Here is a 13,978-nt window from a genome sequence, read left to right as displayed (position 1 = left end):
CCCGAAAGAATTCAAATCTGTTATGTGGCAACAATTTTGTTTTTTGTTGGCGAAGTTTGTTTATGCACCGGAGCAAGTTCAGCTAACGGTCAAAAACCTGGCTCCGGTAAACAGGTAAAGGCTTGTATCTCGAATTCGCTTCATGTCTACCTATGGCAGAAGGCCACGAGGCAATCACGAATTCACTCTGTGATCGCTGAAACTACTTGTTTACGAAACCCGCACCGGGCTTCAGGCCGGAATAATGGTGGCGGTACCGTGGACGATACCGTGACGACACACGGTAGTGATTGATTTTTGATTGATCATTACGGTGCCGTAATGCGGTTGGAAATTATGGGTGGATATTAGGTGTCCTTTTGTCTTAATTAAGTTTAAATGAGCTGGTGGCGTCCGAGCCTCCGGCGTGGTGACTTCGTTCTTCGCAGTATATACCAAATTAGGAGATGGTTGAATGTTTCCATTTTTATTCAAATAAAATGATAGTTATTATTCTGACTAATTAAAATAATTATGTATTAAAATTGATTCACAATCTAAAATGGCAATCAATAGACAGAAACCGCTATAAATGTGATAAATAAACAAGCAAAAAATGTTGAATTACGTCTAACAAATTATCTAAAACATATTTCCTAACGGACTTTAAAACCCACCGAGTTGTAATTCTCGATACAGCTAGCTTGTATGACAAGATTCTATTATGTAGAAACGAAAAATAATACAACCAAAAATTGTTTAAAAACTTTCTAAATCACAGGTGAAACTCCATACTTGATTCGTCCGTTGAGCAGTGTATTATATTAATTTACACCCGTATGTCTACCATTGCAAACATGAAAATTTATTATGTTAACAGAATTTTGAATAAGAAAATAATTCGATTAGATATGGCAAAAATAAGCAAAGAAGATTGAGCATGAAATATGTGACAAGTAAAAAAAGAAACATGATGGATTATGTAAAAATTATTTTTAAAAAGGAGTAAAAAATGTATAATTGAAGACAATTAATAGGTATACATTAATCGGCTACACCAATTTGCAAAAGCAGGAGTTGTAAATGGGAATGAAAAGTGAAAGAGGACATTATAGATCATTAAAATGAGTAAAAAACCAGTAAATGTAAGTCACTAAAAAATCACTAAGCAGATTAAAACAGAGGCAGGAAGTATTGAAAAAGTAAATGGTTAAAATATGGCGAATTTAGTAGGAGTAAATTTGTTCCGGTTTATGACAGTTATCTAGTAGAATCAATTTTATTTTTGTGCATTTGATGTTTTTGTTGCCACTTGAAAGTAATGTACTTTTCAAATTTTTCATTTAGATAAAAAGATAAGAATATGTGTAATTTTATCAGTACAAAACACATAATTGCTGGCTCCAGAATTAGCGTACAACAGATCGTGCCGAAGAAATTCAGACATTTGGTGATTTAATGATGGATTGAATGATAAAGAAATCTTATTTGTCTGACGAACTTTTACGGTAAGAACAATTTTCACTTGGAAAATTAGAAGAACTGAAACCGTAGGAGTAAGTTGAATTACTGTAAGATTAGTGAGAGTTGAATTATGCGACCGTTCCGCTAAAAAAATAGCAGTGAAACGTAAACAAAAGAGAAAAAAAAGAGGTGAGCTGCAGAGTTGTTAACACACGTGGCTTGTTGATCCTTTTTAACATATAATGAATGGTTCCATTTTGTCGAATCCTTGAATCGGTTATTTGCAAGGATAACAAGCTGATTAATTTAACCTGGCACAAGATTATAGTAAAAATGTATTCGGTGCAAAAGCAGACATTATGTATTGATGGTCTTCGCAGTCTCCTGATCTAAATCCCATAGAAAAGATTTAGGATTGTCTTTTTGGTTCAATTGCTAAAACTGAGTGATTTAGATCCATTTCTTGAACTGTCGAAGACTGGAAAAATCTTGATGAATCTTGTTGGATATGTATTAGGAAATTATGCTAATTTAAGATCGAGTTTTTGCAAACATGAAATAAAACTGCACAAACTGCATTACAGAAACTAGTTTGTTCCAAATAATGCATACAAAATTGAAAATATTATTCGAGATGTTTTGTATTTAGGCAAAGTATAAAGATGTATACTGTTAATTTTCTACATTGACCGAACTGTGTGGCAACTGCCAAAACATAGAAATCTAATTTCTTCTTTGAATTATTAACATCGCATTGTGAAAAATGCATGGCCAAAAGGTCGAAATTTTCATTCGTTCTTTACTGCTGACTCACCTGAACTCGTCAAAAGCAGAAAAGGATTTTAATAACACCAATCAATTATCGATAAACGTTGCATAATAATTAAGTAAATCAGCAAATGGACTATTAACAAGTTGCGTTGTTTAAAAAAGTAATAATTCAATGATTTAACAACATTACTAGGTGACATCACTGTATTCTTCATTATTTAAATTAGATTAGTACAAGCACTGTTGCCATTATTTCGCTAATCGTCACTAATTATGCAATATCAAACATTTTATCACATATTAGTCAGAAGACAAATCTGCAATGCGCCAGAAAAAAATGTGTCCACGCCGTTCGTAAATGAAACGTAAATTACATAACAAAACCAATTTGAGCATTCACGTCTTAATGGGGAAAACGGTCCAACTCCTACTGACCCGGACAAATTTTGACATTCTCTGGTTCCAACTGCGAAAAACAATAAATTTAACCGGTTACGATCTTTTTTTTCATTTGACCAAAGTGCAAACCATCCACATACTTTTGGCACGAGTCGCCGCCATTGCGTCCATCACTTTGAAAACGGCGTGACTATTTTTATATTTATGGATGTATTACCTATACCGAATATTTTTTCGTTCCAATATCCGAGACGTGTTCTATTTTTAATTTTTCAAGTTATACATTTAGCCACAGACAAACATTCATTCTGTTATTGCTGGACGAGGTCGAGGGCAAGTACACACGTTACGTTCTTGCTTGTAATGTTGTAACATCGTCCATTTCAATTTATTGTCGATTATTGTCACTTCGCTTTGAGCAAGGATAGCATCGGTGAAATTAACGTGAAACACGTGTTTCCTTCACGTTGTGGATCAAATACGAACAATAAAAATATTTTATAGCATCTATTATTCAATTTTAAATATCTCTATCTGACCTGTAAAGGTTACCACGCATAATTACCATAAAAACAAGGTCCCTACACTAATTATGAAATATCCAAGATTTTAAAACTGGGAAAATTGAGTGTGAGCACCGCTGGTAAAATTATTGTAATTATGTTCCACATAGTGATCGCTTGGGTTAAATAACGCTAGTAATTATACCAGTATGAATTATTAATTAAAAAAGCAAGTGCCAGGAAAATGTATTCACAAAGCATTCGAATAATTTAAACAGATCGAAAACAACTTGGTTCTAGTATTCCAATCGATAACCACTCAATTTGGCTCATTTAATACATACTATGTGATAAGAAAACTATCTGCGAAATTTTGTTTTACGATAAAAAAAACTTGAAAATAGTTTTACAATTGGTAAGCAACCGGAATCTATATTGAATGTCCACAAAACAACCCCATAGTAACAAACCACTGTTCAAAGGTAAATTTTTATAATTCGATGTTAATATTGAAAGATAACGATAAAGATATGGGAGTTATGAGATTATGAGTCATCCAGTGCTGAATATACGGTGTGGCCAATGTTTGCGCTTATATTTAAATCGATATTAAAATATGTTTACAACAACATAACAAGTGTTCAATTGGAATGTTCATCAAGTTGGCTTTGACTTTATTTTTTAAAAGACAACAACATCGTAAATTAAGTTGGTTAGACAATGATAGCGACAAAGATCAAAGCCAATTTGATGAACATTTCAATTGAACACGTGTTAGAAAACTGGAAGCTGTTTCATGGGTAAATTTATCAGATGGTGTACCATAAGAATTTTATTATACATAATAATTTACCATTTTAGCACTATCATAATGTTATAGTCGTTTAGAAAGACATTGTGAAAGTTGAAAAAAATTGATGGTACACGTGACCCACCTAGTATCGAAAACGACTGGATCGATTTGAATAAAATTTTATACACGGATTATTATTGACACATCAAGGACAAATATGCATTAAAGAAATACGTTTGAAGATTTTCAAAATTTATTTCCAGCTAATAACAATCATTTATCGGCAATAGAACAACATTGTTTAGAAACAACTAAAAAAAAAAATCATTTGAAAACAAAACGATTTCGGTCGAAAATATTTACTCGATGTCTCATTGTATCTATTTATTGGTGTCAACAGTTTAAAAATTGCTAAATACAACCGTAGCTGTTTCACAATATTGTTATAATTAATTTAAAGATAAAAATAGTTTATAATTGTCATTTTGAAAAAGTCTGAACGCAGATAGTCACATGCAGGGTGAAACAGAAAAAGTGCATTTATTTTAACTGGTAATATGACTCATCTATTGCAACAACTTTTCTAAATATTTTTTTTTCCAAAACAAATTCTGAAGGGTTTTTTAAAATGTATCTAAATTTACTCACGATTTGCTTACCCGCCTGTGGAACGATTTTAACCTAACTACATTTAATAAAGAAAAAAACAAACAGCAGTAATAAAAAAAAACAAACGAAAGTAAAACCATTTTATTCATCAAAAGCAATAGGAAAGGAATAAAAACATTCAGTTTTAAAAAGTTTTCAGGTTAATAAAATTGCATTCAACGTGAACGGCACGTCAAAATAAAGGGGGGACAAATGGCAATACAATTTTGCAAATTCCAACAAACTTTATTTAAAAAAATTGTTGTAATTGATGAGTACTAAGTATTGCCAGTTAAAATAAATGCACTTTTTTCTGTTACACTCTGTATAAAAATAAATTAGACCATACTCGGATGAAAATGAAATGGTGTATTTACAAAAATATTACTTTGATTAGATTAATTTAATTATTATTAATAAAGAGGTTGCCAATAAAACTAAATTATGTAATTATAAATGTCATCAAAATAAAAAAAAAAGTAAACATGAAGCTGATTGAGATAAGTCAACGTCATTCGCACGTGTAGCCAACAATAAAATTCTAGACATCCTTGATCGTGATTCTGCTTATCCTGTAACACTGTATTATTACAGGGAAGAAAAAATAGATTTTTTTTATCAGCTGAAGTGCCAAAAAAACTGATTAAAACATTCGCTTTCACGGATGATTTGTATGCATGAATAAACCAGTTAGTTCTTCAATAAATAACCGAAACTGGACGTAAACCTAATTGCGGAAATTAATTCAGTGCTGAATGTTATCACGGTTTATTGTCGTACTAAAGCAAATAAGTAACGTGTATTTACACAGGTTTTTGTGAACCCATCGTCTTAGCAACATCAAATACAAATACAAATTAGAAGTTAAACATGTACACAGAAATACAATGAAAGCACAATCTAGAATACTGCTGCCACTGAATCAGATAAGACATGCTTCACAAAAATATTTTTTGATGGATTGACATTTTAGAATCACCGTGTAGATCCTCGCACGATGAGCATTATCGTCGAGTAGTACAATTAGTTCATTATCTCCGTGACAAATGGGTCCAAATGTTCGAGGATTTTCAGTACAGACGTTTTTTGTGTGGAATGCCAGCAAAATAGCCTCGCATACTTACTGTAGAAAAATGCTGGGTCACACCTCGTTAGCTTTTACAAGCAAATGTTGCAATCAAAGGTGACAAAATGTCTGAACCCGACTGATTAAAACGCAACAATTACGTTATCTACATAAAATATGAAAATTATCGTCGATCGGGCATTTGCGCTTGTCTGCTTAAATTGCTCCAAAAATATGGCTGTGGGTGGGAATGACCGATAAACCCACCATTTATCTAACCCTAGACAAACAATGGAACCAGACAACCACTGACTGCTGCAGCAAGGACAAAATTACATAATCGTGCAGGTTGAAGTGGGCTGCATCGATACACAACTTGTTTAATGTTCGCATTTATTTGTTTCAAAGAAATGAAATGACGCTAGATAATGTAGTTGCGCGAAAATAAGTGTAATCAAAGCTGAACTAAATTTATTGAGAGCAATAACAAAACTAGTCGTGTGATGTCCTGTGATGGACTGGAGGTTCACACAAACAATAGACACATAACAATTAGGCAACACTGGTCGTATATGCTTCGTATAAATAAAGATAAGGTTACATCAAATTATGCATTACATTGTACGCTTTCCAACCGCAAAAAATTAGAACAATGATTCCATGTAACACGACAATCTTATATAACACGTATTCTGTGTTAAAACAAGATGTTTATGATAAATGTTTAATTTAGGGTATGGGCCGTTGTTAATTAAAATTAAAAAACACAATGGTGAAAGTGAACGCATTGAGATCCTGGCCGAGTACAGCACCGACCGCTTTCATTACTTGTGAAGGGTGGAACTCCTTTCAAGTTGTTGATGCAGGACCTGCATCCAAAACCAACAAGATGACGCACGTTGCGGAACTGTGTCATCTCGGACGACAATAAATTAGGATAAAAATAATAATAACAAAATAAATAATTACACAGGAGTTTTATTTATAAAATGGCAGTGCTTTCTTTTCTGGGTCTGCACGCTTATTTATCCACATGCATGACGCAGATGACCATGTGAAAATCACAGGATGGCGCGACCTTTGATAAGGGACCCGATCTATTTGTTTAATATTATTAAGAAAATGTTTACGTTCGACAACACTTATCTCCGGTCAAAGGTACACAAATATCCTTAGGCTATTTCTGTTTTCAACTTATAACTGGATCACACTAAATTCGTGGTGGATCTTGAAAGTTGAAACACAAGCACAGCCTCACCAAACATTACAAACAACAGATAAAGTAATTACAATCACAACAAATTGCGCCTAACGATGCTGCTTGTTTGAAGAATATCCGCCCGCCGACGTAAAAATTTCAAACACCTGTTGATGGTGTTGTGAAAGAACCCGACATCCAATTAGAAGGAAAAAAAAAATAAATCTCTGATCCGATTGCCCGTTAGATTCACCAAGTCTAATACATCATGGGTGTCTGGGAAAGTAGAACGTACTACTTACGAGGAGACAAACAAGATGCGCCCAAATTCAGTGACTGACCTCGCGAACATATTCAGCATTGACTGAATCGAAAAAAATTGTGACGAGCTAAAATCTCGTATCTGCGAATTCCTGAAGATTGCATCTCGTGGTGATGGTTCGACACCCTTTCGAGTACGGAGCACGAAGAGCGTCTCCGATACGTCGATCACAACTGGAGAAAAACAAATTCGGAAATAACTTACATAAGGCGATGTACGCCACAACAAGCGATGTAAATTTTAACACAAATACATTTTTTACATAGGGAAATGGCGGCCATTACAGAAATTCATGTGTTTGAAAAGGATTAAATAGAATAATTTAAATTTAAATATTATTCCAATCCGGCCGAGTGCCTTCGCGAAATGTAAATATGCTGAAATATGCTCGTGCACCATAAAATTATTTTTATTCTTATAAACACCATAAAAAGCAGATGATAAAATTTTCAAAGAGATATATGAGTCGACGCTCACAAGGACGCTCTAAATTTTCGCAACTTCTATTGCTTCCCTGATTTATAATTATGTAATATATTTTTTAAAATCCGCGCACCATCTCGTTATACGTTTTTATGACAAAAATTGAGCAGGTGCATCTTGAAGAATTCCGTGGAAACTGTACGCATTATATTTGGACATGTGGTTCACTTCTAGGAGCATAATTAACATAAGTTATTATTAACAACATTGACAAAAAAAGTCAAAGGACACACGATCATAGACAAATTAGGGACTCCAGGACAAGGATTTTCAGATGATGACAGAAGTTCGCCTACAAAAATACATACACGTGACGAGACGATTACCGTGCGTGTAATACACAAAAAGCCAAACCGCTCAACACATAAAAATGACTGTTACCTGATTTAGAACTGCCTCCTTTTTCAGCTTTGCCATTTTTCTTTTGCGAATCTGAAACAAGTTTAACAACGTTAGCATAAATTGCGTAAACAGTTTTGGCAAATAGTTTATTTGGGGCGATAACTCTACTTTTGGAGAGAGTGAAATGGTCTGCAAATGGACAGACTTGCACTAAATCATCCGAGAATTGCAATCTTCTACGTCTAAACCTGTGGAACACGTTTAATTTGTTGGCATAAAGTATTTTGTTCCGTTTTAGACAGGTACCTCTGGCCTCAAAAAACCGAATCAAATAAGTTTCTAGACGTGTTTCTAACATGCACGAAAAATATGAGTAATAAAATATATGTATTCGATAAACCTACATAGAAGGATACAATATTTGCTTTGAAAAGGTAAAAGTCTTTTTCTCGTTCAACGAAAGAATATGTAAACAGGAACTGAACAAAATTACAATCAATAAATTGACCCGGTAGTGTGTTTTGAACAATTTTAAGCATCAATAATGTATTTATCAGTTGTTATTAGGATTTTTCCATGTTGCATGTGTTTATTTATTATGTACATTCTGGAGTGATTAGCCCGTGGCCACTTCTCAGGTCTTTAACCCTTCAACGGCTCCCTTTTGGATAAATTTGATCTTCCGTAATCATTGCAGGATACCAAAAATATTAAATCATTCCCGACGATATACTCGTATTTCTAAATACATAGTATAATTATTGTACATAAAATTGTAGCCGGCAGTCAAATTTCTCAAAAAAAAAAAAATTAAATAAAACAATCTCGTTAAAATCCAGTTTAACACTTTGTAAACAGCATGATTTGCCGTTTTGTACACTCTAAATCTCTTGTATCAGCTGACATTAAAAATCTACGAATTTAAAGTATTAAACATGGTTTCAGAGACTCATTAGCAAGGTCGGTTCGGTAACATTTTACTGTCACATTTTTACGCATTGTGTAAATTCCTTGCGTAAGTTCCTGAAGAAAAAATTAATTATTTGAAAAACTGTTCGTACAAAAGGTACCTAAAATGAACAATAAGTTGAAGGAACCTTCATCATTACACACTGTCAAGGTTGTCAATTCTCTGGCAATAAATTGTGATCACATCCTGTAAGAGTTGTGATTAAAAATCAAACTAGATCATCTCGTTAAGCCTTGAAACCCAACGTGATTCCTGCTCGCGTTCCCACTAACTGTAAACATCACAAAATTCAAAAATAATTATAAAGAACTCGTTCTCAACACGTGCAAAATTAATTAACATTTCAACAAATTCTTTTAATCTAGCCAAAATTACAATAATTACAAGATTTTATATTCCAAAGTAACTTCGTAGTAAGAACAAAAGCTTTCGGAGCTTTCGGGGATTTGAAGTTCCTCGAATACACAGATTTAAAACTTTGGAAGTTAAATTACTCTGTCTCTATTGAATTCTTTTAACATTTTTATATCGTCATTAATTATTATTTGAGGAAATTTCTATCAGTGCATCAGATTAATCTAACACGTACTCGTACATCAATTATTAAAAAATATTAAACTGTCTCGATAAATAGAACAAAATCGACAAACGACAACACCATCTTAAATAGTTTAGTCTGTTACGTAACATAAACATTCTCTTCATTTTTTGATAAAAAAACAAACGACAGAAAAAGAAGAAAAACACGTTAAACATTTTTAAATATGATAAAACTATAATTATAATTATATCAGTTCCAATCGAATATAAATTCTAATTATGTCATCATTTCCTAACAAGGGTGGTGGTAGAAAGGAATCACAGGTATTGATGCCAGAAGTAAATAAAGGTTACAAAAAAAATCTAATTTACTACGTTCAAGCTCATTAAGTGAAATTACCAAATCGAACTAAGATAAAATTAAATTGAGTTAAACACTTCCTGTAGACCACTTGTACAATTAAATTCCTTTTGCTTGTCTAATCGTTAATTATATAAATAAAACACCACTTACACATTCTTATTTGTTCATTAATTTTTATCAGCTTATTTTTATTCGCTATTGATTGTTCGCACGTTCGGCATTACCATTATAATTAACCGCCGAAAAATAAACTTATAAAAGGCGGTTTTTATTTATCTTTTTTCATTCAATTTCATTTTAACAATTTCCTCATACTTATTGACATGTTTTCAGTATTTTACTTCTTTAAAGTGTACGGTTTACATGGCTTACTTTCAAAATTTTGTTATCATTAAAGCTCTCCGGATTAATATTTATCTGATATAAAACGGCCATCTGTTGTAGGATTTTTGCAGTAACTATAGGCTTTTTAACTTCATCGATGACACAGTATAAACATGTTTACACCCACTAAAACTTGCACAGGTACACAAGCTAAGTACCATATGATTATGTGTCAAGGTAACATAAAACTTTAACTAACAGGAGCTGCTTTACAGAATCTAAAAATAGAACAGATAATGAAGCAGAATGTAATAAATCTAAAAATCATAAAACTGCACATTTTGGCCCAATGTAAACTGTGTTGTCTCACCAAATTTAAAATTGCTTGCGCACCCGTTACAAAACTTGCTAATATAATATTTTAAAAAATGTGTGAAAAAACTATAATGCGCATTTAAAAAAATATGTAGCAAATTTGTGATTTCAAGTTATTTTAAAACAAAAAGCCAAGAAATGTTAATAAAGATCTAATCATGATAAACATGTAAATGTACGTTCAAGGTTACTACAAACACGTGCACAGAAAAATGATTAAAAAAAACAATCTAATTTTATCACCATTATCGTTAAGTTGATATTCAAAGAGAAAATAAAAGCCATTATGTATGCGAGAAGAGAATTTTAAAAAATAGGCCCAATGGGGACATCACGTGAATGTAAATTTCTGTAATGATTGCACTTTGTTTATAATCACATGTAATTATGCTAATAAGGCGCCTAAATTAATTAAACTCCGTGGAGGAGGTAAGTGACTTAAGTAGCGACCTGTAATAATAATTATACAACCATTAAAACTATTAACCACAAAAAATATAAAAAAAACTGGGCAGGTATGTACAATTTTAATATTTTAACCGTGTCATCAACCGCTTTACTGGGTGTCGTAATAACTGTCTGAATTAGTGACGTTCAGACATTTCTGAAGAGATTCCATTCGCATACCCATTTGACAAATCCTTGTCTTTTGAAAGTTGGAAAATACATTTATGCTAATTGCCACAAAATCTACCACAAAACGAAATTACCTCTCCAATGACGTCAATCCAGGTACAAATTATCCTTTCAGAAAAATACACATGTGCAGAAAAACAAGATCTTCTCGTCTCCTTACTTTGTTTTTTTCTTTAGAAGATTATAAAAACAAGTTATTTGAAATTAATAGTATCTAAATAAAAAGAAAAGGATTTTTTTTTTGTGGAACATACGTAGCAACAAACCGCACGACTTTAAACGTGTAAACAACTTTTCAAGTTTAATTCTGCAATTAATTAAAAATTATAGGAATTTAGCTTACATGTCAGAGAGATTTACAAGGAAATTGTGTTGTTTTTAAATGAAGAGGTAATTTTTTTGGAGCAACTTATAAATTAATTCTGGAGCAATTACAATTAAATAAAATTGATTTGGTTGGTATTAATTGACTTCGTGGATCGAATGGCTACCATAAATCTTCATTTATAAAATCTTTATCCCCAAAGAAATTAGCTCCAGATAATTCTCTTCACTCACACGCTACAGGACGAGCACGACTTTAAGTAATCTGTGGGGAAGAGTTATTTCTACATTTATTACAACAGTATTTTCCAATTTAGCCTAACAAAAAGTTCAAATGTTTTACAAACTAAATCCGTCCCAGAAAAAATAAGTGCCACGCGCTAATTTAGAAAATTACCACGGTACGGGGACAAATTATTTTTTGTCGGTACAAACACATAAATAATAAATCTGTAACACGGGAGAAAAATAGATTTTTAATTTTCCTGTTGTTATGTACTCGCATATTTATCATTCCTGCTTTAACTTTCATTTCGGCGGTCAAACCTCAAATAACAACGAAGGTCGAACCAACTGGTTCGTGTCAATCCAATTGAATTGAAAAAAAATCACACCTATCACCCATTACTTTTTCAATTTATGCAAATTCCACACCAGAAGAAGTGGAGGTCAAGTTGATGGGATAAGGGTGAAGGTTGAGTCAGGACCTGCTCTTTTGATACAATTACACATTTTCTTTTTTCTATTGGGCACATGAAGAAACGCGTACAAAGACTTCTTAATGTAAGGATTCGGACTTTTTCCAATAAAAAGTTTGTGGTGCAATTTTAGCTTCTGCCATGGCAACCTACATGACACTCAATGACGTCAAACGGTCTCCAAACAAACATCAAGTCGATGTACCCTATATAAAGCTCCATAAAAAAATACAAAGTAGGATTTGTTTGGAATAATCTTTTATTTAATCTTCGAAGTTTAATTATTTATCGGTCCGTCTTTGTCCAACTTTAGAACAGCGGCCGCTAAAATTGTTGTAGCTTAAAAATGTGGCAAGTAATAAATAATACATATTTTACGTCAAAAGCTCGATCAATATTGAATTTACAAGAAAAATTATATCTAGAGCTAAATATTTGTGTAAGAAATAACACGGAATGCCTAGATGTTTGGGCCAGTATTCGACGGTCCCAAGTCCACCAGACCTGGTGTGGGTGCATTATGAAACAGAAGCGTAACGAAATTTTGCACTAAAATGTGAGTCATTGCGAGTAATGAAATCGAACGAAACGGTGGCATAAACATGAGTTGGAGTAACTGTTGGCAAATACAATAAACCGACTTGTCATTACCTTAACGTTAATATTTACCATCGTAAAACACTCACGCCATCATGATTATGCTTGTTTATACCTACAATAATTACAATAAGAGCCAATATTGTTTTATTGACTCGATCATGATAGCGGTCAATTTGTAAACCACTGCTTTTCAGAGCAAAGGTTATCGGAGTCCGTCGATAGCCACAAGGGGAGAAAGCATCTCACCGAGTCAACACAATATTCAATCCCGCCTCTGAAAAATCAACTTCCGCCTTAAACGCGACTCTTCAGGTGTGACCGATTACAGAAACACCATTCCGTCTAACGAAAACCATTATTTATTGGCCGAGTTAATATAGTCGATGCGGTGGAGCGTCGGCGATGGACGACAGGTTGTTGAAATTTGAACTTACAATCTTATTTTGGGTATTTTGAAGAAAAATCGATAAAACCGAACAAACACAACTCGAACACAATAAAAGCAATGCAATGAACATCCAATCAATTACACAAACAAGTTACGAGGAGCGATAATGAAGGTTAACGAACCTTATGCAGTTCAGGATCTTCGATATATAGTTTAATTTCGATAGACACATGCCGACTTCCTTGTTAGATTTAGCCGAGGAATTAAAATAATAGGCGATACCAACTTTCTAAATATGTGTTTATTATTTCATTAATAATGAGGAAGAGATTTCTTTGGTTCTTATTTAACCGAGCGCACATGAAAAAAACTTAATTTAGACTGGAAGCAGGTGTATAATTATTAATTATTTTTAGTTACTGTGACCCTGCCGGTTATTTTTAGCACCAAACAATTTAAAAAATAACCTTAATGCAAAAGCATCAGCTTAAACAATAAGTTGTCGTAAACAATTTTTTCGCAAACATTAATTTTATATTATAAACAAATTGGTCCCGGGACAACAATAGATTCTATTGCATCGACGCTCCTGACCAGATTTACCTTATTTGTCCTTTGAGTCCCCGATTTATATGGAAAAGAGAAAACTATGCGGTTGATCTCAATATTATTTTCTTTGATTCGAAGTGGACGACACTATCTTGTATACATTCTAAAGGTCTAGGACGACGCCCCAAACAAACATTGACTGATCTATTTATTCAAATAAAAATGAAAACTCTTTTGGAACG

At 33.0% G+C, this 13,978-nt stretch overlaps 1 protein-coding gene across 6 annotated transcripts in view; it reads right to left on the bottom strand.

Annotated features, from left to right (window-relative positions):
• NFAT (NFAT nuclear factor) overlaps positions 1 to 13,978 on the bottom strand; it is a 53,403-nt gene that overhangs the window by 27,672 nt on the left and 11,753 nt on the right. For 5 of the 6 annotated variants that reach the window (XM_069048744.1, XM_069048742.1, XM_069048743.1 and 2 more), the window contains exon 2: positions 8,008 to 8,058. The exons of the other annotated variant lie outside the window; for it this stretch is intronic. In XM_069048744.1, coding sequence (XP_068904845.1) covers positions 8,008 to 8,058 — 51 coding nt within the window. The remainder of the gene's footprint in view (positions 1 to 8,007; positions 8,059 to 13,978) is intronic. 6 annotated transcript variants of the gene reach the window in all.

The sequence above is a fragment of the Tenebrio molitor genome, chromosome 5 (assembly GCF_963966145.1).
Source record: "Tenebrio molitor chromosome 5, icTenMoli1.1, whole genome shotgun sequence".
Taxonomy (NCBI): Eukaryota; Metazoa; Arthropoda; class Insecta; order Coleoptera; family Tenebrionidae; genus Tenebrio; species Tenebrio molitor.
This window is presented reverse-complemented; position numbering and strand designations above follow the sequence as displayed.